This window comes from Zasmidium cellare (genome assembly GCF_010093935.1).
Source record: "Zasmidium cellare ATCC 36951 unplaced genomic scaffold M409scaffold_70, whole genome shotgun sequence".
NCBI classification, from domain to species: domain Eukaryota; kingdom Fungi; phylum Ascomycota; class Dothideomycetes; order Mycosphaerellales; family Mycosphaerellaceae; genus Zasmidium; species Zasmidium cellare.
In genome coordinates, this window is record NW_022987014.1 from 43,023 (window position 1) to 69,565 (window position 26,543).

A 26,543-nucleotide genomic window follows, 5' to 3' on the forward strand; every position below is an offset into this window, starting at 1 on the left:
AGGAGCATGTGCACGCTGGAAGAAAGTCGCAGGTCCGCCAAAAATTCGTGGACCCTTGCCTGCGGATGCTCCCGAAAGTTAATCATTTCGACCTCATCGACATTCATTGGGCAACAACAACTCTTGAATCAACCCCCACAACAATGGCGGACACAGCAATATTCCTCCCTGGCGAGGAGATATCACAAGATTCTCTGCCAAAATCGAAGAAAGGCACTCTCACACTTGGCCCCGGTCTACGACACATCCCGCCATCAACAATCCTCTCCACAACCTCTGGCACGCTTCACGTCGACCACAAGAAAGCGGCCCTATGGATCGAACACGCCCATGGCCGCTACCTTCCCTCAGTTGGTGACCTTGTCATCTCCCAAATCCACCACTCCAGCGCCGAAGCCTACGCCTGCAGCCTCACACCAAACACACCATACGCATTGCTTGGCCAATTAGCTTTCGAAGGCGCGAACAAGAAGACCAGGCCACAGTTGAAAGCTGGCGACCTGGTATATGCGCGCATCATCAAGGCGAGTAAATGGGAAGATACCGAGATCGAATGCTACAACTCAAGCACCGGCAAAGCAGAGGGCATGGGCCCTTTGAGTGGAGGTATGGTGTTCGACGTGAGCCCTGCTTTTGCGAGGAGGTTGATGATGGGCACGGATAAGAATGGCAAGCAGAAGGGCGAGCTTGTCGTGTTGGAAGATGTGGGCGAGAAGGTGCGATTTGAGGTTGCAGTGGGAAGGAATGGCAAGGTGTGGGTGGATAGTGGGAGTGTGAGGGAGACGGTCATGATCGGGAGGTTATTGAAAGACGTTGATGAGAGCGGGATGGATATAGAGGCGCAAAAGAAAGCGATTAAGAAGGCACTGAAAGAGGTCGGGAAGTGAAGGGCTGAACCTGTAAAAGCTCGGAATACCCTAAAGACCATTTGCAGCGGGAAACGTGGAGCGACATCCTCCCGGACCTTACTGGATGCCATTATCTCGTTCTTGGAAGGCTTTGATGGGAATGACCAACATTCAAAACCATGCATTTTGGCCATCGCCGATCCTGTCCCACACTCACAAGCGACATAAGGGACTATCATCGACAATGCTTCCATGTTATCGGACGCATCCGATCTGTGTTCTCGCCTTGTATGCTCTTGCTGTAGCCTCAAACCAGTGCATATGAGCTTGATGCATCTGGACTGGGAGTCGCAAGAACTGACGACGCTTGGCGGACTCCTTGCATCACTCTACTCATGCGAACTTGCATGACGCACCTGGCATGGGTTGGGCATTCCTCTAGTGGTCGAGATCATAACAGACTTATCTAGAGATGTCTATCACACCCTGGATCGACTGGCCATGCTATGCCGATAATGCGGACAGTTCCAACCATGTGGAGCTGGTGCCGCGGCAAATCGACTTGTCTTCGCTATTCTGAGACGATCCAATACGTGCCGGACCACAGTCTCGGGTGAAGATATTCACTCTTAACAATTAGCCTTCGCTGCCTCTGAGCACGTCAATTGACGCTCGACTATCCGCAATGTCTTCTTCAGCCAGTCTTTTCCTTGTGCTCCTAGCAGCCACCGGGCTTTCGAAAGCTCAGACGCCTACTCCTGTTTCAACAGTCTTCGTCACTCCAGTGCCTAGTCCCACACCACCAACCTGCCCTAAACCCGATGGCACAACCTACAAAGGCCCTTCTGGATCTGAGTTCCTGATCGAATGTGGCGTCGATCAAGCTGGTGGGGACATGGCCAGTACTCGAGTCGATACGCTTGAAGAGTGCATCCTTGCTTGTGATAGGGAGCCCACATGCGTAGACGTCTCGCTGTCTGGCGTTGCCTGTAAGAGCTATCTTGACCGGCTCATCTCATCGATGCTGACCCGCAATCACCAGGCTACTTGAAGAATGTAACGGGTGCAGCAATTTTCCAAGCAGAGGTCTTTGGTGCTCGACGGCTATTCCCAACCAGCAGCTCTACTGCTGCCCCCAGTGCCACTCCAGTCCCGTTCTCGTGTCCGGGCAACAATGCCACAACGTTCACAGCAAACTCGTACGCTCGCTTTGAGATCAGCTGCAACTACCAGACCGCTGGTGGAGACATGGGACAAGTGTTTGTCCTGAGCTTCGAAGAATGCGTCGAGACCTGCGACACAACCGAAGGATGCGTGGCTGCTACACTTTCTGGATATAAGTCTTACCCTCTGCCACTTACTTGGTCACTACTGACATGAAGTACCAGCCTGCTACCTGAAGAGTGAACTTGGAGCCACGAGTTACAGTCCAAGTGTTTCCTACGCACGCCTGACGGCTGAACGACCGAAGTGTCCAAGCCCGGCCAACACCACGTACACTGCATCCAACGGCAAGGAGTTCGTCATTGAATGCAATATTGACTACCCCGGCGGTGACATCGATTCTGCCGTCTTGGATAGCCCTGATGGCACTGGCGATGGATGGTTCGGACAGTGTATCGAGCTTTGCGCTTCGAATTCCGAATGTGTCGACATTAGTCTTTCTGGAGCCGGCTGTTACCTCAAAGGAGGGTCTTTGGAATTGCCTTCCAACGCAACTGGTATTCTCGGCGCTAGATGGGTTGACGCACCAGTGGTCACTCCCACTCCATTGCCATCACCATCGCCCACGCCAATCGCTGTTTCACCCATCGATGTCGGCAGCTTCGAGTACCTTGCCTGCTACAACGACTCTGTCGCTCGCCGAGCTCTGCAGGGAGACTTTCTGTACGGGACTGATGAAGAGTCCATGACTGCACAGGTCTGCGCGGAGTTTTGTGACGACTCGAACTACTTCGGTCTCGAATATGGACAGGTTAGTATCAACTTTTTCATAAACCCCATACCCGAAAGCCGGGCTAACGTCTGGTACAGGAGTGCTACTGCGCCGACTCCCTCTCCAACAAACCAATTCAAACACCATCGGCCTGCACCATGCCCTGCGCGGGCAACACGACTCAACTATGCGGTGGACCAAATGCTCTCAGCCTTTATCGCTCATTGAACTACAACAGCTCCAGGATCATCAATGCGACTTCATCGACGGTCACGCCGACAAGCTCCATCGCCTCTTTCTATTCCACCGTGGCTTCCACTTTCCCAACGTCGACAGGTGCGCCGCTCAACTCAACGAACCCGACTGGATGGAGCTGGGCGGCGAATACCACGACGGGCTTTCGTTTTGTGAGGAGGCATCATAGGCCGGCGCCGGTGAGGTTGAACTTGGCGTATCGTCCTTGAACAGCAATCGCCTCTGAGAGAGCTGAAACGCGTCTCCGCAATCCTTTCAAAACACTCTTCAACTTACCCCTCCCCTTGGGACAGATTCTCGGGAAGACAATTCCGATCGTGAGTTCGATACATTTACCAAGACTTCCACTTGCTCCCTTCCAGATATCTTCAAGGTTTATTCACTTCCACAAGGCGTTACAACGCCTCCACTCCTCAAACCGCACATTGTTACATTTCACACGATGTGGTCCCTTACAAAGCTGGAGGGCACGTCTCTAAACATTGCGATTACATGTGCTTCTGGAGCTGGTTTCATGCTAGTAAGATTGGAAGCCATGACTACTACATTTGATATTCGTGCTCATCAATGCTCAGTTCGGCTACGATCAAGGATTCTTCGGCGGCATCCTGACCAACACCGCCTTCCTTAACGAGTTCAACAACCCCGGTGCCACGATGCGAGGCCAGATCGTGGCATTGTACGATGTTGGTTGTATGATGGGCTGCTTGGTGAGCATGTACTACGGCGACATGCTTGGACGAAAACGTTCGATCCTCGTGGGCTCCACCATCTTGGGTTGAACACCACTGCGATCCCCATCTGGCAAGCGGAAACTGCAGAAGCAAGTCGACGCGGAGCCCTTATCGTTTTCCAACTTGTGATGAACATCGGCGGCATCAGCTTAACGAACTGGATGAACTATGGTTTCACGTTCATACCCGGGACAGAAGTCTCGTGGCGGTTTCCCATCGCTTTCCAGATTTTCTTCGCCCTGGTGACGGTGTCCCTGGTTTGGTTCCTGCCGGAGTCGCCTCGATGGCTGGTTCAGCGAGGCCGTACAGACGAGGCGTCTGTGATCATTGCCCGCTTGCGTGCGAAGCCTACCCACGACCCAAATGTGCTGGCTGAGATACAGATGCTGGATGCCGCCGTGGCTCTTGAAATGGAAGAGCAGCACGGCGTTACCGTGAAGGAAATCTTCTCGGGTGGCAAACAGCAAACACTACGACGCATTCTGCTTGGCATGGGTACCCAGTTTATGCAACAAATGGGTGGAACCAACGTTGTGGCAACGTATCTCCCCGTTGTGCTCACGGCGTCTTTCAGTCTGAGCGCTCGCGTGGCCCTCATCGTATCAGCCACGGTCTCCATCTGGCTGATGATCTGGGGAGCCATGTGCGCGCTTGTCATCGACTCTGTCGGCCGGAGGAAGCTCATGCTGTACGGAGCCGCCGCCGAGAGTATCTGTTTCGCTCTCATCGCAGCCGGTCTAGCCGTCAACACCAACCCGACTCTGATCATGGCCATCGCATTCATCTACCTCTACTACACCGCCTATGGCCTATCCTTCCTGTCAATCCCCTTCATCTACCCAGCGGAGATTAACTCCCAGCGGATGCGCAACACTGGAACTTCCTGGTCCACGATGACGAATTGGGCTCTCGCCTATTTGGTCATATCGGTCACTCCGGTGGGAATTCAAAACATCGGCTGGAAATACTACCTTATCTACGCCATCACCAACGCAGTGTTCGTTCCACTGGTGTATTTCTTCTACGTCGAGACGAAGAAGCCCAGCTTGGAGTAGATTGACCAAGTCTTCTCGATCAAGTATGGCGGCGATCGGAAGATTGGCTACAGTCAAGCCATCCGAGAAGTCATGGCTGGCAGGGTGACTATTGAGGCAACTGTTCAGAAGATGGGAATTGACGGCGAGGTTGTGAGGGGTGAGTATGTCGAGGACAGCAAACAGGGTTGATCTGGTATGGCACTTCCATCGATTGTTCTGTCATTTTCGCTGAGGGATATCCGTTCTCTTTGCAATGAATCCATCTCTTTTATGACACACTGTCAATTCGATTCATCAAAACTTTGCAAGCACTGGTTCGTATTGGTGAGGTGTCATCACTCTAACAATGTGCGTGATGTCCACCTTCCAGTTTTGTGCTCGAGGTGATCGCTTTGAGGGTATGGCCTTTAGCGACCTACACCTTTTACCTGTGCTGCTTAACATACGGGAAAGGCTTCCCGATTGTGCCAGCGGATTTCTCGCGCATCGGAACTCTGATTCCGAAGTCTTCATGTTCGCACCCAATACCGACATTGCGCGGATGTTGCTGTTCACATCAGATGCATTGTAGATTCAGACGCATTAGTCTGCACTCAACACGTCCATCAGCTACGGGCATATCTTCATCTTCATCATGCTGCAAAACAAGCTCGCCATCGCTAGCGTATCCTTGGGTCAACATGCTTCTCACACCCTACCTTTGAAAATTGCTGCAGCTGCGGAGGCCGGCCTCAACGGCATCGAGATCACATATCCCGATCTCGATGGTTATGCCAAAGCCCTCTCTATTCCCATTCTCCAAGCTGCCCGCAGGATTCGACAAATCTGTCAAGATGAGCGCCTGGAGATCATCGCTTTTGCATCGTTCCAAAACTTCGAGGGACAAACCTCACCACTGCCGGAAAGACTCCAAAAGGCGCGAGAATGGCTGGCCATAGCCCACCATCTTGGAGCCTCGCACCTTCAAGTGCCTTCCAATTACGATCGGGACGCCAGCGCAGACCGCGATGTCATCGTCTCGGAACTGCGAGAATTGTGTGACTTGGCAAACTCCTTCAAACCGGTGATCAAGATCGCGTACGAGAATCTCGGCTGGGGAACGCACTGTAGTCTATGGGAGCACGCATTGCAGACTTTTCAGGAAGTGGGCCGCGAAAATTTTGGCTTGTGTCTGGATAGCTTTCACTTTTGCGTTGCGCTATGGGCAGATCCGTTCAACAAAAACGGGATACAGCCGAACGGGGACAGACAGCTTCAGGAGTCCTTGAGTGCGCTTGTCCGAAGACTACCGCTTGGAAAGCTCTTCTACCTCCAATTGTCTGATGGCGAACGGCTCGATCCTCCTTACTCCTCAAGTCATCCCTGGTACGATCCGACACTGGAGCCTGGTCACGTCTGGTCGAACGAAGCAAGGCCCTTTCCACTGGAGACGGACTACGGCGGCTATATGCCGGTGAAGGAGATCGCCCAAGCATTCTTAATTGATCTGGGATACACTGGCTGGGTCTCAATGGAAACTTTCGACAGGCGGATGAGGTCCGAGCAGCAAGGCCCAGTACTCAATGCAAGACGAGCTGTCAGGTCTTGGGAGAATCTTAGGTGGGGATTATCTGAAACCAACACTAAGCTGATCTCTGGAAAGTTGTGACTGTAGCGTGGGTTTTAAATAGGAAAGTAAGATCATGACGACGTTGCACTTCGCTTGCAAACGCTTACTTACTTCGCCGTGAGAGAATCGATCTCCACGCCGTCCAAATGGCCGTAAAGTCTGTCGTATCTGAGCTGGGACTCTGCAATCACCTCCACACCAATACAGGCTTGATCGTCTCTCCAACATGCATGTCCTTGGTCAAAGTTAGCCTATCGAAGCTTCTCATCAGTTCAGCGAGTCAACTCACATGCAACGCCGTTTTGAAATCCGCCGCCTGGTAATACCTGACCATCTTATCAACTACAGTCGATCAAGTCAGCAAATTATCTTCAAAAGCCACTCGATATCTGCCTATATCGTACCTGGTAACTTCCCCTCCCGATAGTACTTGATCAGCTCCGGTATGAAGTCTCCAGGAAAACTGTCTCCTTCCACGCAGCCCCACAACTTGATCCCTCGGAAGAGATGTTGCACGACGTCAAGAGAGAAGCGATAGTGGGGATCTGCTGGGCCACCGACTTGTACGAAGGCTCCGCGGGTGTCAACGGCGTAGTAGGATGCTTCGAGGACTAGCGGGAAGCCGGTTGCTATTAAGTAAATCAGTATGGAGTGTGTTGGAGCAAGGAGTGTGCTGGAGCAAGGCATACTTTCAATTACCACATTTGGACCTCGGCCTCCAGAGATATCCTTCATAGCAGCAGTGAGGTCTGTCAGATCTGTCGTGTTCAAGCCATGAGTCGCCCCGAAGACGTCTTTGGCGAGGTCGATTCGTTCTTGGACTTTGTCGACGGCGACGATTCGTTTGCAGCCAGCGATGCGAGCCCCCTATTTCGATAGTCAGATCCACGGTCCACCCAAGTAGAAATTCCAGTTCAACCCATACCATAATAGCACTCAACCCAACCCCGCCAAGCCCACAAACCATCACGGTGTCGTCCTGACCAGGCGTCACGAGATTGAGGATAGCTCCAGCCCCTGTCTGTACGCCACATCCGAGAGGCGCAAACAACTTCAACTCATCCTCGTTCTTGATCAAATCCTTCACAGGCAAGACAGTCGACTCCTTAACGACACTCAATTTCGCAAAGCTGGAATGGCCGAAGAACTTAGCGCCAATTGATTGCGTTTCGTCGGAGCCTTTGAAAACTTCGGATTCGCCGTACAGGTTCATGGGAATGAACGTGTCGCAGTAAGCTGGACGTTTCTCGTGGCATTCTTTGCAAGAACCGCAGCTGTCGAAGGAAAGGAGGACAGGGTCGCCTGGTTTGAGGGATTTCTTCACGTTGGGCCCTACAGCTTTGATATATCCGGAACCTACATATCGAACATCAGCTTGTAATTTTCCTAGGCAGGGAGGGAGTTAGAGGATAGGATGGTTACCTTCATGACCAGCAACCATAGGAAACGTCTGCCCCTTATTCGGATCCGTCAACGCAATGTCTGTATGGCAGATTCCGCTCGCCACCATCTCGACCAACAGCTCCCCGTCACCCAATTCACTCGGCACCTTGATCTCCGTCATCTCCCAGTTCGCACCGCCTTTGTGCTCGGGACCCGGTTCAAAGGCCACGATGGCCTGGCTGGGCGTCATGGTGGCGTACTGCCGAGTGTCATTACGAAAGCGACGATGTTGCAGTCGGGGGACTTGGGGAGTCAATAGGGCGGGAGTCTGATGCTGCCGCCGTATGTGAGAGTGCACCAGACCTACATGCTCAGGCTTCTTTGTTATGCGGAGGGCCCGCGCTAGCTTGGAAGCCATGTTGCCGTGTGGTGTTCTGGGTTAGGATGACGTGGAGGGAGCGGATCGAGGAGTGGTGCCAGACTCATTCATGAGCAAAACGTGGTAAGAGTTGTTCTTCTCCAAGACACAAAAACGAACTGTAGATGTGATAGCATGGCCTCAGCCACAGGACTAAACCGCATTCTGTTTTTGCCGGCGGCTTTTTGGGTAAGAGAGCGCCACATCTTTCAGTATGCCGTCTTAAAGACGGAAGCTGTGGCTTGTTTGTGATGAATGCAACCCCGCGTGAAGTTCACTCGCAAGGCTCCGAACAGGGAAGGCGCCGTAGTCATGTACCTCGGCTAGCCATACGCTAGCCTGATTGAGAAGCTCAACGGGAATAAGGATTTTCCGATAGCATAGATTTTTGGTTCACCGTAGCTTGACTTGTGCATAACGACTCGAACATGTCTCTTCTGGACTTCGTCCTTCATGTTGAAATTCGGCTGTCGTCATTTGCGGTCGCTTGAAATTATGTATTTTCATCAAAAAGTGATCACGAAACAGAGATCTCGTGGCCTGGCATCCGGGATCAACCAATCACTAAATTGAGACGGGCTATAAGCATTGCAAACAGTTGCCATTGAGAGCGAAGACCATCTAAGAGGAAAACTAAATCAGTAGCTGCATTGGCAATCTTAACATACCCCTCCTCCATCCTCACCACCACGCTCTACCGCCCCGGCGAAAAGCTCGTTGGCTTCAAGAGCTGCGCATCAACCACTTCGAAATCACTGCTCAAATCGATCTCCCCCAAATCCTCCTTGAAAGCCGGACTGCTAGCATATTCGCCAATCTTCGTGTCCGGATCATCTCCATCTTTGAACTCGACAACAGCGACGACTTGCTTTGGGTTCGTCTCGCTCAGGTAGACTCCTCGAGTGGTGATGTTGTGTTTGGCGATGCTGGCCATGGTAGGCTTCCAGCGTTGTGCGTACGCTGCCGCAAGGCTGGCGGATTTGAGGGTGTAAGTGCGGAGTTGGACGATTGGCATGGTTGGTTGGATAGATGGTGATTGTGCTCGTGTTGTTTGTGATGTCTGGGAAATGAGAGTGGTTTCGATGCAGAGGATGGATGGAGGTTTATATGCTCTAAATCAACTGCCTCGATGCTGCACAGCCTGGCGTCCATCATAACGTAAGTCGAAGTCATGACCGATGTTTGATGGATGTTGAAGGTCTCACTTTCGGAAGCCATGACAAGCTACAGCCTGCGCTTGGTTATTGATTACTTTAGTCCACGGAACACCTGCGACGACCGAATGCGATGCCCGACAAGGTCCGTACAACTAAGAGTGATATTGAACAATGTGGCTGTGCGACTCAAATTCGTCATTGCCCGATATGTTTTCGTAGCATGTGATCACACATACTCCAGCTCGCACTCGCACTACGCCCTTACGTTATGGCTAGCCAAATTTGGGATGTATATGCAAGCCTAGCATGACTATTATGCCTCAATAATGACGACTTGCTTCTACCTTGATCTCCTCATCACCATAGCAAAAGTCCATGTGACGAGGATGCAACACGACGTTGCTGGCCAAATCTCGCGATCTGCTCAACAAGCCGATGATGTCGTGCTCCCCAGGGACGCTGTTGAGCACAGGCGAGTGCTCAATATTCTAGCGCAAAGACGACATCGTGAGTGGCTTCATGCTTGGTACGGTTCTACTGCTGATGCCCTGAAGGTAGAAGGAAGAAAGAGAGACTAGCAGCAGCAGACAGGATCTTGGCTGGAGCAGGGCCGCCAAATACCAGGCCCGTCGACGCTGCAGTCAACGATTCTCGCCCTGACTACAACAATGATCGTTCAACCCTGCTGCCATCTAACTACGACTTTGATTTCGAGAACTTGAGCTGGGAGACTGGCACTTCCACAGCTGCGCCTATTGCAGCTCTCTCAGCCGATCCATTGATGACCAGCAACATCACCGACATCATCCAAGACGACGCCATCCAAACCAGCACATTCCCAGACGATCACAACCTCTCAATGCCAGACTTAGACCTCCTGCGCGCCGCACTCGAGAATGGCAAAAGACTGAATCAAGCCGACCAACTGTTCAGCCTTACAGCAGAAAGCACATTCCAGTCAAGAGACGGCCTTGGATGGACGTTTGCCTTGCCTGAGAACCTCAAGCCCACGCCGGCACAGCTCTCTCTTCCAAATCACCCCATCATTGATGTTCTACCTTGGCCTCAAGTCCGCACCAAGTTGATCATGAGTTCTGGCCGCGGCATCCCACTGATGGCAGTGCTTTGACTGTGATCCGAATGGTGTACGATATGGAAGATGGAGGAGTGAGAGTTCGAGGTCCAGAGCCGTGGTCGGAAAATGCGTGGGAGATCGAGCAAGCTTTTCTTGAGACTTGGTGGTTCGCTCTGGATCAAAATGTGGTGAGGTCGACCAATCTGAAACGACTTGCGCGAGGACAGCCAGCTTTGTGCGAACCTAGAGTCTGCGGTATGGAAGGGACTTGAAATTCTGGGCTACAGTCTGCTCTGAATGGGCAACAACAGATGCACGGCCAGCCACGTATAACGTACGCTCACGAGCTCAGCCCCGAATCAGAATCCCCGTAAGCTAGATGAGCTCCCGCATCCCGCCTGGAGTGAGTCGAACCATAACCCGAGTCCCCTCGACGTATCGGTGTACTGGACTGCAACCGGGAACGTGAAAGTCGACCATCGGGTTGGCCCTCTCTGTCTCGCCTCGGGCCTTGATCGTACAGAGGTCTGCGACAGCTTTCACACATGCTGTGGTAGTCCCGCCATTGCTCTCTCAGTGGGAAGCCCGAAATATCAAAGCTGGTGTTCGTGGTGCCTGGGGATGTTCGTCGCCGGTTCAAGCTCCTCTCAATCCTTCGCTCAGGAGGTCTGCGATGCCTTCGCCGTGTGCACGAAGATCCGCCAGTCTGGCTTTGTCGAGAATGTGAATGTGGCGCTCTTCCGGAGCAGCTGTCGTATCTGTACCGCCTCGTTGATACGGTTCGCCCATGGTGATGGTCCTGGTCATGCAGAGATGTTGACGCACCCCTGGACGGACCGCGTTTCACAACTTTGACCGTCCTTCGCGAATGTCACGGTCATACGGGCCTGCACGCAAGCCGAGAGCCTGGAACGGGCATGACGGGCAAGCCAATTGATTGCTTTTGAGAAAACGTCCGTGACTGTCTCTAGTTCCTCCACAGTCTCACGCCGTCGTCTCGACCGACCTGACTTTGAAATGTGAATGTAGAATTGCTGAGAAGGCGTCCACGTCCAGACTCTGTTGTCCAGGTTCTTCTCCACCCTGGCTTCGGAGGTAGCATCATATTTGATCTCGATCTCTGGGCCTCGAATGAATCTGCTGCCCTTGTTCTTTAAGCCCAGCGTGCACATTACTGGTCCGGTGCGGTCTCGAGAAGTCCTGGCACAAGTCAGCTCGATGGCATATTGTCGACGTGGTAGAGCACTACCGAAGCTGGCCCCGACATCGATGGCCGGTGAGCAGAACTGCAGCCCTCTGTTGCACACCGAGTAAGCACTTCGTTCCTGCCTTGTGCATTTGATGATATTGCCACATCCAGCAAACTCTCTCGGACTGGTCGCCAAGACACCATCTTGCCCCTTGCGTGGTGTAAAAGCGAATATGGATTCGTCATCGCAACGGTCCAGAATCATTCTCTGCGAACGCTGGAACGCCTTTCCGAATCCTTCGCCGTACATTGTGGTCGTATTGACGTCAAAAATTCCAATCAGACAATAGGCCAGATCCTCTGGTCTGGTTGTCGTTCTTTGGGCTGCCCAGCTCATACGTTGAGCCACCGAAACGTCCGTGATTTTCTTTTTGCGATTGCCCAGGTATCGTGAAGGAATCCTAGAAGCACGAGCGATAGTATCCATCAAGTCGCTTTCTCCGCTGGAGCCGATCTGCTGCCACTCGTTCGAATAGAAGAACAGGGTTCGGGGCGCCAGTAGCTCCTGCAATGTCCATCCTCGTTCAAACCATTCACTTTGTCTCAGCGCAGCTAGAGAGTCAGACCGGTGTTCAAAGTGTTTGACGTCGGCCAGATAGACTATGCAAAAAGCGGCTCGTCTGTACCAGTTCCACATGGAATTAATCGCTTCCGTATACTCCGTGAAATTGCGCTAGTCGATGCAGCAGGTGTCGACCCAGACCCAATCCACAAGCTCGCCCCTGTGTTGTTTGACGTAGCCATTCGACAACCTTCGTTCAAAATCCCATTACCAAGCTCGTACTTCGCGGCAGGCGTTTCGAATCTTCTCAAAGCCTGTGCCATTGCGTGACTCGGGGTTGATGAAGTCTCCGTATTCGATTTCGTTCCCACTCCAGCGATGGGAAAGTGCCGCATATAGTGGAATATCTGAGTGGCCGAATGTCTTCAGTTCTAATGTATGTACATTGATGAGTCTCATCACGAGAGAGTACAGCCTAGGAGTTTAGTCGCGGCGATTGGTGAAAAGCAAGCGCTCGCAAGCTCCTTCGAAAAGGGGCCTAGGGGCAACCAAGTCATCACGGCAGTATTTGAAGGTAGTTGAGATGCCAAGTGGCACCACCCTACGAAAAATGCGAGGGGAAGACAGCATCGTCTTTAAGCAGTTTCAGCGAAGATGCGTTGTAGAGCGGACCTGACAGAGCATGATGCCGTTTCATCTGTGCCGATCGCAAGGCGTCGCGGATATCACCAACAAGATGCTTAGTGACAGCGAATTATAGCGGTGTCGAGGCGAGGGCACTCCTGAAACCGATGCAGTCGCACAACGCTGGACCAATAATGTCATTGTGAACATCAGTGCATATTTTGACAGGGCGAACTGAGTTCGAATACTGCGTCCAGAAAGGTAAGGATAATCCCATGGCCCGAGTCAGGCTCGACCTCAGGGCTCGGTACCGGCCACCTGGTTGCCTTTATGCAGTAGCGATCCTGTAAGGCTACGACCTGCCCATTGAGGTCAGATCCGAAGTTGACTGCGCCATGTGTAAAGCAGAGATTGGGTGGAGCCTCACAACTTCGTGTCAATGTTCGAGCTGTGGCGGACGGGAGCAGCCTCAAGGCAGACTGTTCGCTTCCTAGTCTCTCATCAGAGATGGTTTCGCAGCCTTCATGCGGCTGAACCACTGGGCTGCGGCACGACCGCAGCTGTGATTGAGCAAAGACGGCTAACAAAATCCGAACCAGGTCCTTGGGCTCATGGCAATGTGGAGGCGGAGCATTCCAGCCAGCGTTTCATGAGGAAAGGTAGTCGTCTGCCTACGTGGTCCAACAGAGAGTCGCCAAAACACCTGTGTAGGGCGTTACAGCGGAAAAGCAGCTTGGTGCCGTCGCCGCGCCACATCCACGCCTCGTTACGACGATTGGATAGCAGTGGTGTTACGATTAAAGGCTCGCAAGTCTCCAACCGGAACAGCAGATCTTACCCAGTAGCCTAGTACCGTGGGCCTGATGGTCGCAAACTTGGCCCCCAATCCTCTAACCCCCTCGCACCAAAGCGGAGTCGTCATCAGAACAACGACGCATCTGCTGTTCAAACCTCTCGACACGCTCGGTAATCCAGCCAGATGCAGCGGTATGCCTAGTCTTGGAATGATATGAGTCTTGCGCATATCCTATTCTCATCGAACAAGTACTGCTTCCATTGGATCTTGGCCTCACACGCAGCTCCACTCTTCGAAAGAGGCCACGCCTGCTGCTTCTTGGTCGCTGGCGTTATGACAATCGTCCAGAAGGGTTGTCATTTGTGGCATTACGTAGTGCTTGAAAACGTTCCTGTGGCGTAGAAAGTCGAGAGCCTGTGAAGGAGCCGTCAGACCTAGGCCTCACATTCGCAAATCAGAAGCACCTTACCGGAATTCGGTCATCCGACCATCGTTGTTCGAACCGCCAAAGCTTCTCCACAACATTGACTGACATATGGTGGTACGAGATTGCCGGGGAGCACCAAATCATCCAAGCCTCCTCAGGCACCGCCTCGCTATCAGGGTTACCGTACGTCACGAATCCAGGATGCTCGCCTTGCATGGTAGGGAAGATATCGGTCATTGGAAACTCTGGCGTCCAAGAAGACTTTGCCTAAAACGCAATCGCCCGCCCAGTGTCCATCCACAAATACCTCAACTTCAGCCTTGTGCGCAGCATAGAAGTCGACGACTGTTTGCAGAGCAGGACGGGAGACAACGAAGCCAGTTCCTCCGTGTGCAAACTTGTCGCTCCCTATGGTAAGCTCGTCTTCGCCGTAAAATGGTTGCGTGTGGTCCAAGACGGCCTGGGCTCGGAGGCACACTCTTGCTCATAGGCTGTCGTACTTGTCCTCTCAAGTCCAAGGGGAGGACCGAGTCTTGATGAATGACGACCCCAGAGGGGATGAAAAGCTAAACCCATACCATTTCGGCAACTACATCTAACTTAGCGCTACATCGTCTCACCCCTCCCCCTTCCCCTCCTCATCCTCTCGCTCGCCTCCCCCTCGACCCTCGGACAAACCTCCCAAACCTCCCTCCCCACATCCCCACTCGCCCTATAAACAAAACACTCCCTCTGATTCCCCTCATTCCCCGTCGTCAAACCCCCAGACCTCGGCTTCTTCTCAAACCCAGCCGCAAGCACCATAGGGCTCTGCGAGCAGTCTTCAAGACCGATCAATTCACCTCGGCTGCGCACGGGCCGCATGGCGGCGGAGGTGCTGGATGTGCGGCGGAGGACGGAGGATGCGCGGAGGGAGTCCTTGCCGGTGCGGGAGTTCATGGAGACGGCGATGGGGTTTGAGGCGAGCCTTGGGAAGGGGGTTAGGGTGTTTTCGTCGTTGGGGAGGGGGCTGATGGCTTCGAGCTCTTCATCATGTTCGTCTTCGCCTGCATCTTCATCTTCGTTTGCGAGTTCCTCGTCGGATGAGGTCTCTGAGCTGGTGTCTGAGAGATCGAAGAGACTTTGTCCGTCTTCCTGACCGTCCTGTGCGTTGAGATCGGTCGTGTCAGAGCTCGGCATTGCGACTGCAAAGCGAGGATGATTCTCATTTGGCACAGACACAACAACTCTTGGCGTCTCTGGAGGCACGTCTCCATCTGATTTCTCCGAGAGCGATCTTGCTTTGAGTGATGCGGCAGGCATGGCAGCGTCTGACTTGGCCGTTGTCTCAGATCTATCATCAGTTTTCGTTGTCAGCCCGCCAGCATCCTTGAGTGTCGTCGGATCGTTCGTCGGATCTAGACCTTCACACAAGGGTCCAATATCTTGCTTGGGCGGTGGGCTCTTGCGTTTCTGAGCATTGCGCAGGTTGAACGCTGAAAGATTCGAGAACAGCTGACTTCGCTGTTGCCACTGTATGGACGTCAGGGAACTTGTCGCAATGAGGTGGGGACAGCATTACCTTTTCGTCCCTTCCAGATTCATTCCAAGTATCATGTCCAGGGTCGCTGGGATCCCAACTGATTGGTGGGCTCTGCGTCTTCTTGTCCTTTTCTTGCTCGTTGCTCCTCGTACGGCTATCTTTCAGTCTCAATGACGTGGCCTGCAACCGCTGCTGGTCCTGAATTGGCCTTTTCTCATCATCTGAGATATCGTCAACTTCCACTCTATTGAGTGAAGCGTCATAGATTCTGGGCCCCGTACCCGCATCAGAAGTGTTACTACATCTCTGCATGAGAACAGGCTCGTCTTCGGAGCCTGACTGCCTTCTTGAAGTATTGTACTTTCGTTCTTCCCATGTGATCACCTTCGCCTGACTGTCCGGCACGGCATGGACTATAGGAAAGTACGCCTTGCCTGGAGATGCGTCAGGAAGAATACCGGGCCGAGTGTCGAAGTTGATCGTACCAGGGCGTCCACTACCCGGTGTTGTGAGAGGGGTGCTGCCGCTGTTACGAGTGCTCGCGAACGGGCTTAATGCTGACAAAGGAAGAGCCGACGTAGGAGTTGTGCTGGTGGCCGCTGAGGAGCCTTGATGGAAGCTTGTGGTTGACGGGTTTGATGGAACCTGTGCCAGAACTGATCCAATCCCGACTATTGCACTCGACGTACTGGATTTGAGTGGAGTTGCATCTTTCGAATCATGTCGCGGGCTTGTCAATCGTCGAAGGCTGTTCGGTATAAGGAGAGGCGGGAGTTTGCTGAAGACGCCTCGCCTCTCGTCGTCGCCGCTGCGTCGATGGAAGTTGCTGCCTCTGGAGGAATGTGAATGTTTGGGCGCGCGAGAGTATATCCATAGGCTTACATTGATGACTTGACCATGATGTCGACTCCTGCTTTCGATTGTCTTCTGTGCTGTATAATGTTGAGACGAGAAGGCCTTCACACATATGAAGCATCAAACACAAACATCGTGCGCCAGGCATTGGAGACCCCGTGCCACATCCCCATGACTGGTTGCTGCGTGCCAAACTTTTGACCGTGATCTCTCCTCACACGCATCATCGGGCCTCCTTTCTGGAACAGCGAAACCAAAGTCTTGACGTGGAGACGCTTTTGTCTAGATCGAATGAGTGCATATGGCATCGAATGCGAAGCCTGCCAATTGAGCTCAAAGAGCTACGCATTGGACGTGGCGTTTGGGTCTAGTCCTTGGCATGGCCGCTTTCGTGCGTCGAGCGTTCCCTACACATCCAGTGGTAAGCATCGCCGATTCATTCTCCCAGGCTTCCTTGATACGCTTTCTTCACAAGAGGAAGTATATCGCCATGAGGTGTTCAGGCATGGCGTGTCCCAGGTTTTACTCTCGAGCTGCGGGCTGAAAGTACATGCAGTTTTCCGGGCATCGGCTGCGCAAATAGACGCACTGTTGGCTGCGAGATGTTGTGGCAGCACTCAGGCTCACTTCACCCTTGCAGTCACCGTGTCGTGATATCCAACCCTTCCACAGCAATTGAATTGGGAACCCGGTATCGTTTTGGGCAGGTGCATTTCTGATGAAGTCGACATCGTTCAGCGTTGCTTCTTAGTCCCTCAATCCACTTCTCTCTCCCCAATCCTTGCAACCCCATCAACACCCTCTAACCTCTCCCCAAATCCCCTCACAAATCCATCCGCTGCTGCCTCCATATCCAATTCGCCATCTTTGACCCCCTCCCTCTCCAGACTCGTGGTGAACTTGCCCTCCAAGCCACAAGCCACAATCCTCTCAAACCACCCAAGCTCCGTACTAACATTCAACCCTATCCCATGACTCGTAACATTCCTTCTCAAATGCACACCCAGCGCACAGATCTTGTGCATCTCGTCGACCCAGACGCCGGGGTTGGAGGTTGTTGTTGTGTTGACACCGTATTGGTTCCTGCAGAGTCCTGAGACAGTTTTCTCGAGGAGACAGACATAGTCGCGTGGACGGAGGTTGTGGCGTTTGAGGTCGATGATGGGGTACGCGATGAGTTGGCCTGGGCCGTGGAAGGTGGTTTGGCCGCCTCTTAAGGCGGGTTCGAAGGTAGCCTGGCCGAAAGGGGTGGGTTGAGTGAGGTATTCGATTTGCGAGGACGAGACGCTGGAGACTTCTCGCCGGCCACAGGTGTAGACGGGGTGGAATTGGGCGGTGATGATTGTTGGGGGTGGTGCTGGGGTGGATGTGGGGTTTGCTTTGTGGGCGAGGAGACGTGAGACGACGCGATCCTGGAGAGCGGCGGCGTGGGGGTATTTGGTTAGGCCGTGGAGGTGGAGATGTCGTAATATCATGTTGATATGGAGATGTTTTGATAGAGTGAGGTTGTTGTCTTCTTGACGGGGATCTGAGACCGGAGGGCGGGCCGGTGCAGCGGCGATCCTGGGACGATCTTCACGAGCGTGCATTGCTTCGACATCGACTAACACATCAACCTTACGGTATAGCATAACTGCTACCGAATTGATATTTATCATGTCTAATGACAAGAAGCCCAAGCTGGGCCGTCTCCCCAAAGGTACGCCAATCGAGGAGGCGCAGAACACACGGCACTAACACTCTTCTGTGCAGACGCCAAAATCACCAAACGCCCTCTCATGCGCCCCGCGCTCCCCTCACCCTACGCCGGCGCACAATCGCAAAAGATAGTCTACGTCTCCACCAAAAGCCCCTTCATGTCCATCGTCCAACGCGTCGAGAAACTCCTCCGCCTCTCCGACAAACGTCTCATCCAATCCGCAACGACCATCGCTCAAGACCGACAATACCGCAAGCGAAGACGAGGAGGTGGGGATGGGGATGACATTGAAGCGATCGCTGAGGTAGCGGAGGAGCAAAAGAGGAATCACAAGCGGAGGAAGATGGGTGCAGAAGGGGAAAGTGCGGTCGGGGAAAGTGCTGTCCGGGAGGAGGTTGTAGTGAAGGGGAGTGGAAAGGCGATTCCCAGGGTCATGGAGTTGGGAGTGTGGTTTCAGCAGAGGGCGGAGCAGTATGCGGTCAGGATTGTGACGGGGAGTACGAACTCGATTGATGATGTGGAGTATGAGAAGGATGACGAGGAAGTGAAGACTGGTGCTGAGAGGGACGAGATGGATGTGGATCAGGCTGTCAATGCTGAGCCTGGTGGAGAGGCGGTGCAGAAGACATTCGTCTCTGAGGCCAGGATCCGCAAGGTCAGTGTTCTTGAGGTACACGTGAGCTTGCGGTGAGGGTGGTTGTTCTGTTACGTGCTTATCGCTGAGATACCCCGACTGCGACGAAGGCGGTCATGCATTGGATCAATGGAAGAATTTGGCATCAATTAATTATGCAAGAATACCTACTTGTCCTATATCAGACACACCTCTCGGCAGTTTGGATGTAAGTGAATGAAATCCCGGGTCGAGGCCACGCGACTGGCGTCGTCATGTGGGGCAGCCGCGATTGCGGCGCAAGTTTGCTCTCTAGTCCTCACCTCAACAACCACCAACCACCCGCAAACAACCCAATATACCATACAACACCCGCTTCGCACACCGATCACTCCCGCAGACCACACACTCATTATTGCAGAAATTGGACAAGAATTCGCAAACTCGTCAGGATGCAGCGCATCGACCCGCGCCCCGTCGAAACTCCCGCGCAGCAACAGGCCCAACAGGACGCTGCGCAACAGAATGGCGGCGCAGGGAACACGAGCCCGAGGACACAGTTCGGTCTACCGACAGGATTCGCGAGCACGGGTAGAGAAGCGCACACGCAGAGCTTCGAGGAGATCTACGGCGTGCCCGAGAACTTTTTGGAGATAGAGGTATGCGCAGCGCATTGAGGATATATACCAGGAGAATACCATGGAACGAGCTGACGTTGAGTAATTTTCTAGGTCACAGACCCGCAAACCCACCAACCAACTGCATCCCCCTCCTCCCGCTACACAACCTACCTAATTCGCCTGTCCACCAACATCCCCGCCTTCAAGCTCCGCCGCAGCGAAGTCCGCCGCCGCTACTCCGACTTCGAAGTCTTCCGCGACCTGCTCGAGCGGGAATCCGCGCGCGTGTCCATCCCCGCATTGCCAGGCAAAGTCTACCTGAACCGATTCGACGACGCGGTGATTGAAGAGCGGAGGAGAGGGTTGGAGAGATTTTTGAAGATTGTGGTTGGACATCCGCTGCTGCAGACGGGGAGTCGGGTGCTGGGGGGTTTTGTGCAAGATCCGAATTGGGATCGGAATGCCTGGTGAAATGAGATGAGGTGGGTTGGACCTTGAGCGGTGAATGGGGAGGGGGTGGGAGGGTCTGACAACGTGTGGACATGTATGGGAGGGGACAGTGGGAGATTGGGGGTTTGTGTACGTATTCCAGCGATTCAGCGAGTCTTCAGTTCTTATCGTTCTCTTGTTAGGTATCAGGGTATCACATCGGCAGGGTCGATCACTACAGAATCGAGTAACACAGCGCAGATATTCATTCCAGGCCCATTCGTTTGCGTACATGCGAAGGATGGCCAGCAAAGTTGAAGAAGAGTAGATGATGAACTGACAGAAACTATCTAGTCGAAATCCTCCTCACACCCCCATGAGGCGAATGCGGCCGACTCGGCGGCACAGGAATATCATGCTTCCGATCATCCTCCCTATACTCATCCTTATCCTCATCCACACCCGGCATCAAAATCCTCCTCCTAACCACAGCCTCAACATGCATCCCCATAACCCCCAACCAAACCACAACCAACACAATCGTCATCGCGCTAGTCACCCAGAGAATCCCTGGACTATCCAGCGCCCGTCCGATCTGGATCGTCGCGAGCGTGAAGCCCACGTTCGGGAAGATGAGAGCGTACCAGATGAGATGGAAGGTCATTTTCCGGATTCCGTGGAGGTTGGAGAGGAGGGCGACGCAGAAGAACCAGAAAGCGAGACACCACAGGGAGACGGCGATGAAGTCCGCTAGGGACTGCAGGGTTTGCAGGAGGACTGCCGGCCGCGTGGCGAAGTAGTGGGAGTCTGGAGGGAAGGAGGATGTGATGGTTATGAGGGCGACGGCTGTGAATGAGGGTGGGCCGACGGCGATGAAGAGGCCTGGGCGGAGGTTGGGGGCGGGGAGACCGTATTGTATTAGGCGGTGCATGAGGATGGCGAACATCTGGAGAGGGGTGAGTTGCGTGGCTGTGTGGTATATGAGAAGTTGCATACCATGAAGCTGACCATACAGCCCAGCCCTTGAAACGTCAGGCCTGCGATGAGGATGGCTTCCGCATGATCAGTCGACTGATACGGCGCAATGGCGCCCGAGTACGTCCCACAAAGCATAACTACCCCATCATCAGCCCAAAAGCCCCCAAACCCCCAAACCTCTCAGCACACATACCCGGAAAAATCGGCAAAATCCACCCCGGCGTCATACTCTGCAACGTCAACCGTCCCGGCCTCGCCCTAAACAGCGTCCAATACATCCCCACCGCGACCAAGAATGTCACCGCACAGTAGATCCAGAAAAGCACACACTCCGCCTCCGCGAGCCAGGGCCCGGTCGCCGGCCCGCCGTAGGACTGCGCGCCGATGAGGATGATGACGACGGCGAGGAAGAAGGTCGGGAAGAAGAGCGCTTCGGTCGGGTGTAGGAGGGAGAGGACGAGGGTGTGCAGGCGCAGGAGGAAGCGGGTGGCGATGAGAGTGGTGAGGAGGAGGAAGATGGTCAGGTCGAGGATGTAGACGATTTTACCCAAGGTGGTCAGGCCGGGGAAGCGGTGGGGGTTTTGCGCGAGGAGGAGGGCGATGCCGCCGGTGGACATTGGGCTGGATAGGAGGGGGAGTGTTAGATATGGTGGATGATTTGTTTGTGGGGTTTGGGTTTGCGGTTGGTGAGGCTTACAATGTGAACCATGCCCATGTGAGATGGGTTATGCGTTCTTTCCATGTTACAGTCGTTCCATTGTTTGTCGTCTGGGTTTTCTTGCTCTCATCGCTACTCGGCGTCTGTCCTTTCTCAACATCTTCACTCGTGTTCGTATTCTCTCCTCGAGAGGATGGAAATCGTCTCGAAAAAGGACCTTGGTCGGGCGCCATCATAAAGCGCAGTAGATCTGCCCACAGTGGGAACGAAGATGAGTCGAGTCGAAGTATTCGTGTACAACTTTTGTTATATCTTGCAGATCAATGCCGGCGGTCGAGGATCGATGTAGTCAAATTAGACTTCAGCCCAACGCCACGAAATACATCCCTGCTCTGCACCAACGCATTGAAAAGAGGCTGCTGTTTGCGGGTGTAGCCTTACATCCCCTTTAATGCGATGTCGGGTTGATGGAAACAACCTGGAATTTGCTGATGATGACGATGGCTGGGAGATGGCTGCGATTGATGAATCATCCCGGCGGTCGCGCGAGCTGTGGCCCGAATAGGCTGTGCGTTGTTGGAAGGACGAGCGACAATCTTCTTGGCGGGGACATGTGGGCTGGCTGCTGAGGGAAGATTTGAGGTATACGTCTTTTGATGACAAAGTGCGATTGCTGATGACTTTGTAAGGCCGACGTCTTCGTACAGAACAGGACTAACATCTTGTCTGGGGTGGGGGCCGAAAGGCTGTGCCGCCTCCTATGTATGCCTTGTCGATATCTGGATCGAGTCGTTATCGTCGACCATGATGGGCCTCTGGCCAACGACAAGTACTTCAGCATCCGATATGATGTTCTGGGGGACTGTGGCACTTTGCCGTAGCTGGGTCTTGGGCAAGTTATCGTCTTCCGTCGAACCTGCAAGACTTGATCCAAGAAACAGGTGGCCTAGACGCCCTCCTCGACCATTTCATCTTCAGTGAAAGCCAGCAGCAACTCCTTTGTCTTCCCAGAGCACTCTGCTGGTTGCACTCCTCTCATGGTAAAGCTGTCGTCCTATACGAGCCAACGAGTAACCTGGATCCTGCGATGCATTAGGCGACTTTTGGGGGGTTCTTAGGAGGAGGTTTGCCGATTGTGCGGTTGTTACGATTGCGCATCGGGTACATTCGCGTTCGAAGATTGAACGTGTGAAGGGTCTGCTGACGTTTGTGGGTTTGGCACGATTTGACTTCGATCTGGTGGGTTTTCACGGAGCTGTGGAGGGTGGCTGGAGGTGGATATTCGGAGAGCTTGATGGGGTAGAATGATGGTTTTAGGGAGCTGTGCCAGAGATAGTCGACGCTTTTTCTCCATGCATTCGTCTCGTCACAAGTAGCCGTATGTGTCTTGGACTGTATCACTCTCGAGTGTAGCCCGGAAGTCGTTAGCATGTGACGATGGACTTTGGAATATTATTGTGAGGCACAGTGCTGTTTGCCATGATAGGAATATCGATTTTCTGAATCGTGTCGTTACCTAATTATGTCAAGAATCAGTCCCCATATCCTGTGAGACTATCCTAGATGCTTCTTAGCCAGAGACAACGCAAGCCTTGCTTGCCTCCAAAAATCACAAAGCCTCTCTTAATTCGTCTCTTTACGATAGTAGCCCCAGAAGCGGCCCCAAAGCGTGGTGCTCTGCGTCTGCGGCCCACGGTGCGCGATGTCTTCGTGAGCGCTATCTCCATCTGGACGTGTGTCGCTGGCGACGTTGTGGCGCGTGCCGAGATAGTAATCTGGAAGATGTTAGCAGAAAGTTCGGAGGTGGATAAGGGGACGTACCTGGCAACAAGAAACAGAACACGATCGACAAGATCGCAATGCAGCAAGTAATTATGAACAGCGTCCCATTCGTCTGCGTGTACGCTGTGATTCCACACTGTCGGATCGTACTGTCGAAAGGATAGTCCCTCAACGACTTGATAGACCCGTAAATCTTCCTCAAAGTCGCGGCCGACGTGCTCGATGGACACTCGTCCCGCATATTTGGCAGCATCTCGTTCTCCCAGACTACAGCGCCGATCGTGCCACCGATGCTTGAGGAGAGCGAGGACCAGAGCGAGAGCTGCGCGATAACTTGTGAGAGGTCTTCGTGAGGGACGGAGACCTGTGATGCGACGCGGCCGCCGACGACGCTGAAGGCACCGAAGCCTAGGATGATTTGGGAGATGACGAGGATGGCGGTGCTCTGTGTGCTGCGGTCTCCGTGGAGTTGCATGGCGTAGCCGATGAGTTTGAGGCTATTAGAAGCAATGTTAGTAGCTGCTCCTTTTCCGAGTGTGAGGACATATCATCAACTTACACGGCGCCTGCTAGAGTGAGCGACTTGTAACGATGCGTCTTCGCCAGAATGAGACCAGTGACAGGGCCCAAGATGCAGAGCAGTAGCGTGGTGATGTTGGTGAAGAGGTTCGTCACGTAGATACTCCAGTTCTGGATCACCAAGATGTAGGATGCAAAGTAGAGGCTGTGAACACTGCTTGCCAGTTGCGTCGAGCATTCAATTCCAAGAGCCGCGATGAAGGCTCTGTTCATGAAGATGTTTCGGCTTGCGAGTGGTGTTGGGGCGATGAAGTATTCGTATAGGGCGAAGGCGACAATCAGAACGAATCCAATGACCTGTATAGTCAGTCTGTTGCTCTTCAAATGTCACAGAGACGCACGACTTACGATCATCGCGATCATGCTTGGGTTGTCAAAGCCTCCTTTTGCCTGCCCGTATAGATTGATCGGCAGCAAGATCAATGCAAACCCAAAGCTCAGAAGCAGAAGACCCATCAGATCCACGTCAATGACTGCCTTGCCGGCCATCTTGAGCCAAGAAGTCGCAGGCTGCTTCTCGAGCTGACTAGTTCTCGCGAACTTGCTACCACCAGCACTGACCATGCCCAGTTTCTTCGCTTTGTGCTCCATGAAGTAGAGTGTAACAATCGCGGGAATCAGCAAGATTGGCGTCATGATGGCGAACATGCCGAGACCCCAGCGCCAGTTATCCGGCAGAAAGCCGTCGGAGATGAAGCCGTCGATGAAGACGGTAACGATGAAGGGCAAGCTCAGCAGGGAGCCAAAGAAGCCTCTGCAAAATACATCAGTACCAGAACCATGATGTGCGTGTTGATGTATACGTACCGCCATTGCATGCTGGTCAGGTCAGCCACAATCAGATCACCCAGGAAGTCCAGACCAGATTTCCCAAAGGCGGTAAAGCTACTACCGACGATGTACCCGGTTAGGGTGTGTGTGCTTGCAGCAACCGTGAAGCCAACGGCATAGAAGATGAGGACGATAACGTAGGTTGTCGGGCGCGAGGTGATGTCTGCGATCTTGGCGAGGAAGGGTTTGGCGACGGAGCGAACAACTTGGTTGGCGGTGGTGATGGCGCCGAGTTGTGCGTGGCTTTCGTAGGCTGAAGCTGCGATGGCGTTGAAGATGTAGGTCGTGCCTTGATCGAGGGAGTAGGCGAACATGGTCAGAATCAAGGAGATTCCCAGAACCCATAGCAAGACCGTGCCGCTCTTGGACTCTTTGAGCATCTTATTGAAGGCCTCGACCTTGGTGACGCCGGCGTGTGGATCGATGACTTCTTTGCCGGACTCAGTGCCATGGCGATGCTCGTCGGCTCGTGTGTGGTGAAGATGTAAGGTCTGCGACTCTTGCGAGTGTTTCTCATCGATGGAGGTCATGTTGCGGTCGTTGTTGTCTGCGCGCTCGAAAACGCCCGCCGTCTTCGACTCCGCCATGACGTTCAGTCGTTGGAGCGACAAGGTGAAGTCAGAGCGTCCAAATCCTCAAAGAATAGCAAGAGGTGAAGCCAAAGGAGGAGAGATCAGATCTCTGATAAGATAGATGAAGAGGCTGCCAACCGAACGTTTGCCCTTGGCTAGAGCCTTAGCTGTGCCGTTGGAAATGGTCGTTGCGCTTCTCCCACATGGCTGGCATCGACCGCGTGAAAGCTGACTGGTGGCTGTCTGCTGATCGTCACGATCATCGTTGTTCTCTCACTTTCGCGGCCTCGCGCGCCAAGCGACGAATGCTGAGAACGAACAAGTCCCACGCAGGGCCTCCAGCCAAGCCGTGCGTGATCAACGCTGGTATTGCTAGAAACAGTCTTCCCGACGACAAAACGGACATTCGCGTGCAGCATCGCGCCAATTGAAAAGTTTGTACAGGATGTAACATTCACTCACTGGCTGGGATCCGTCTGGGGTTGCATCTGATAAGATAAGATTTTCGTTGATGGCTACTGCCTTATGGGTCATGCGACTCTATCTACTCCACCTTCTTCAAAGAGGAGGTCTTTCTCAACGAGGAAGGCAGGACGCCTGACTTGGCGCGGGCTTGATCGGAAGCTTCACCACGCTTGGGCGGGAGGCGAAGAAAGAGCGTATTCACTCTCGCCATACCCGGCAAGCCATGGCAAGTCTTTACACGAAAAGTAGGCACCGAACTGATATGTTCTAGAAAGCCTCAGCCCTTCCTAAACCACCTCTCACGAACGAAGAAGAATGACAGCAGAAAGAGGAGGTTGAACGTCTGATCAATGCCAGTGGCGATGTTCACTAAACACCGGGTAAAAGCCCCAACAAGATCCTGAGGCGCACCAATTCGGCGGAGAGGCCGAAAAAGAGGCAGAAACAACGGCAATGCTATTCAAAGAATCGAACGATCCTTTGAGGTTTCGCAGGTGTCGTCGGATTGCATTGACTGCCACACAGCCGTGGCAAGCTCTGACGGGCATTGCACTGGCTTATCGAGAAGAGGAGGTATACACTGCAGAGTTCGTACGGTCACCGGAGAACGGCACCGGTCCGACACTCATGGCCAAGGCATTATAATGCTGCTCCAGAGCAATTGCCGGTGCGTCTGGACCTCGCCACGGCAGGCTTCATTGAACACTTCATGAAGATGAATTTGAGGAAACGAGGATGCGCGAAGGTCGGTGGTCGCTACCTCAGCTGAAATGATCTCAGATTGCGATGCGATGCAACGATTGCCGTCTGCGTTCTCGAGTGGCGACTGCAAAAAGGTGCTGCCAGGTGTTGAGAATGAGTGAGTTCATCGCTACATGCTATGTAAATGC

The 26,543-nt window shown here is 53.3% G+C and overlaps 13 protein-coding genes across 13 annotated transcripts; 6 read left to right on the forward strand and 7 right to left on the reverse strand.

Moving 5' to 3' along the window:
• Nucleotides 1-143: 143 nt before the first annotated feature.
• M409DRAFT_30688 (uncharacterized protein) lies at nt 144-887 on the forward strand (the record flags this gene model as incomplete). Its single annotated transcript, XM_033810044.1, has 1 exon — nt 144-887. One exon carries the CDS (start codon nt 144-146, stop codon nt 885-887), a length of 744 nt encoding a protein of 247 aa, XP_033659702.1.
• A 2,594-nt stretch (nt 888-3,481) lies between these two features.
• Nucleotides 3,482-4,828, forward strand: M409DRAFT_71445 (uncharacterized protein; the record flags this gene model as incomplete). The annotated part of the gene is made up of 3 exons (XM_033819173.1): nt 3,482-3,559; nt 3,615-3,786; nt 3,849-4,828. The coding sequence occupies 3 exons, from the start codon at nt 3,482-3,484 to the stop codon at nt 4,826-4,828; spliced, it is 1,230 nt and encodes a 409-aa protein (XP_033659703.1).
• Nucleotides 4,829-5,444: 616 nt separating this feature from the next.
• M409DRAFT_71446 (uncharacterized protein) lies at nt 5,445-6,458 on the forward strand (the record flags this gene model as incomplete). Its single annotated transcript, XM_033819174.1, has 1 exon — nt 5,445-6,458. The coding sequence occupies one exon, from the start codon at nt 5,445-5,447 to the stop codon at nt 6,456-6,458; it is 1,014 nt and encodes a 337-aa protein (XP_033659704.1).
• Nucleotides 6,459-6,606: 148 nt separating this feature from the next.
• Nucleotides 6,607-8,220, reverse strand: M409DRAFT_61323 (uncharacterized protein; the record flags this gene model as incomplete). Its single annotated transcript, XM_033814707.1, has 7 exons — nt 6,607-6,654; nt 6,709-6,761; nt 6,824-7,048; nt 7,109-7,286; nt 7,345-7,775; nt 7,842-8,061; nt 8,170-8,220. The coding sequence occupies 7 exons, from the start codon at nt 8,218-8,220 to the stop codon at nt 6,607-6,609; spliced, it is 1,206 nt and encodes a 401-aa protein (XP_033659705.1).
• A 694-nt stretch (nt 8,221-8,914) lies between these two features.
• M409DRAFT_61324 (uncharacterized protein) lies at nt 8,915-9,235 on the reverse strand (the record flags this gene model as incomplete). Its single annotated transcript, XM_033814708.1, has 1 exon — nt 8,915-9,235. The coding sequence occupies one exon, from the start codon at nt 9,233-9,235 to the stop codon at nt 8,915-8,917; it is 321 nt and encodes a 106-aa protein (XP_033659706.1).
• A 468-nt stretch (nt 9,236-9,703) lies between these two features.
• On the forward strand, nt 9,704-10,506 carry M409DRAFT_61325 (uncharacterized protein; the record flags this gene model as incomplete). The annotated part of the gene is made up of 2 exons (XM_033814709.1): nt 9,704-9,884; nt 9,932-10,506. The coding sequence occupies 2 exons, from the start codon at nt 9,704-9,706 to the stop codon at nt 10,504-10,506; spliced, it is 756 nt and encodes a 251-aa protein (XP_033659707.1).
• Nucleotides 10,507-11,553: 1,047 nt separating this feature from the next.
• Nucleotides 11,554-12,662, reverse strand: M409DRAFT_71448 (uncharacterized protein; the record flags this gene model as incomplete). Its single annotated transcript, XM_033819175.1, has 3 exons — nt 11,554-11,572; nt 11,782-12,374; nt 12,486-12,662. The coding sequence occupies 3 exons, from the start codon at nt 12,660-12,662 to the stop codon at nt 11,554-11,556; spliced, it is 789 nt and encodes a 262-aa protein (XP_033659708.1).
• Nucleotides 12,663-13,717: 1,055 nt separating this feature from the next.
• On the reverse strand, nt 13,718-16,471 carry M409DRAFT_61326 (uncharacterized protein; the record flags this gene model as incomplete). Its single annotated transcript, XM_033814710.1, has 6 exons — nt 13,718-13,825; nt 14,093-14,317; nt 14,358-14,510; nt 14,729-15,562; nt 15,612-16,404; nt 16,455-16,471. 6 exons carry the CDS (start codon nt 16,469-16,471, stop codon nt 13,718-13,720), a joined length of 2,130 nt encoding a protein of 709 aa, XP_033659709.1.
• A 711-nt stretch (nt 16,472-17,182) lies between these two features.
• On the reverse strand, nt 17,183-17,902 carry M409DRAFT_71449 (uncharacterized protein; the record flags this gene model as incomplete). Its single annotated transcript, XM_033819176.1, has 1 exon — nt 17,183-17,902. The coding sequence occupies one exon, from the start codon at nt 17,900-17,902 to the stop codon at nt 17,183-17,185; it is 720 nt and encodes a 239-aa protein (XP_033659710.1).
• A 181-nt stretch (nt 17,903-18,083) lies between these two features.
• Nucleotides 18,084-18,817, forward strand: M409DRAFT_71450 (uncharacterized protein; the record flags this gene model as incomplete). Its single annotated transcript, XM_033819177.1, has 2 exons — nt 18,084-18,126; nt 18,180-18,817. The coding sequence occupies 2 exons, from the start codon at nt 18,084-18,086 to the stop codon at nt 18,815-18,817; spliced, it is 681 nt and encodes a 226-aa protein (XP_033659711.1).
• A 374-nt stretch (nt 18,818-19,191) lies between these two features.
• M409DRAFT_71451 (uncharacterized protein) lies at nt 19,192-19,830 on the forward strand (the record flags this gene model as incomplete). Its single annotated transcript, XM_033819178.1, has 2 exons — nt 19,192-19,398; nt 19,471-19,830. The coding sequence occupies 2 exons, from the start codon at nt 19,192-19,194 to the stop codon at nt 19,828-19,830; spliced, it is 567 nt and encodes a 188-aa protein (XP_033659712.1).
• Nucleotides 19,831-20,134: 304 nt separating this feature from the next.
• On the reverse strand, nt 20,135-21,657 carry M409DRAFT_61329 (uncharacterized protein; the record flags this gene model as incomplete). The annotated part of the gene is made up of 4 exons (XM_033814711.1): nt 20,135-20,734; nt 20,785-20,903; nt 20,960-21,387; nt 21,464-21,657. The coding sequence occupies 4 exons, from the start codon at nt 21,655-21,657 to the stop codon at nt 20,135-20,137; spliced, it is 1,341 nt and encodes a 446-aa protein (XP_033659713.1).
• Nucleotides 21,658-23,047: 1,390 nt separating this feature from the next.
• Nucleotides 23,048-25,203, reverse strand: M409DRAFT_61330 (uncharacterized protein; the record flags this gene model as incomplete). The annotated part of the gene is made up of 5 exons (XM_033814712.1): nt 23,048-23,199; nt 23,246-23,703; nt 23,766-24,082; nt 24,134-24,539; nt 24,593-25,203. 5 exons carry the CDS (start codon nt 25,201-25,203, stop codon nt 23,048-23,050), a joined length of 1,944 nt encoding a protein of 647 aa, XP_033659714.1.
• Nucleotides 25,204-26,543: the final 1,340 nt, after the last annotated feature.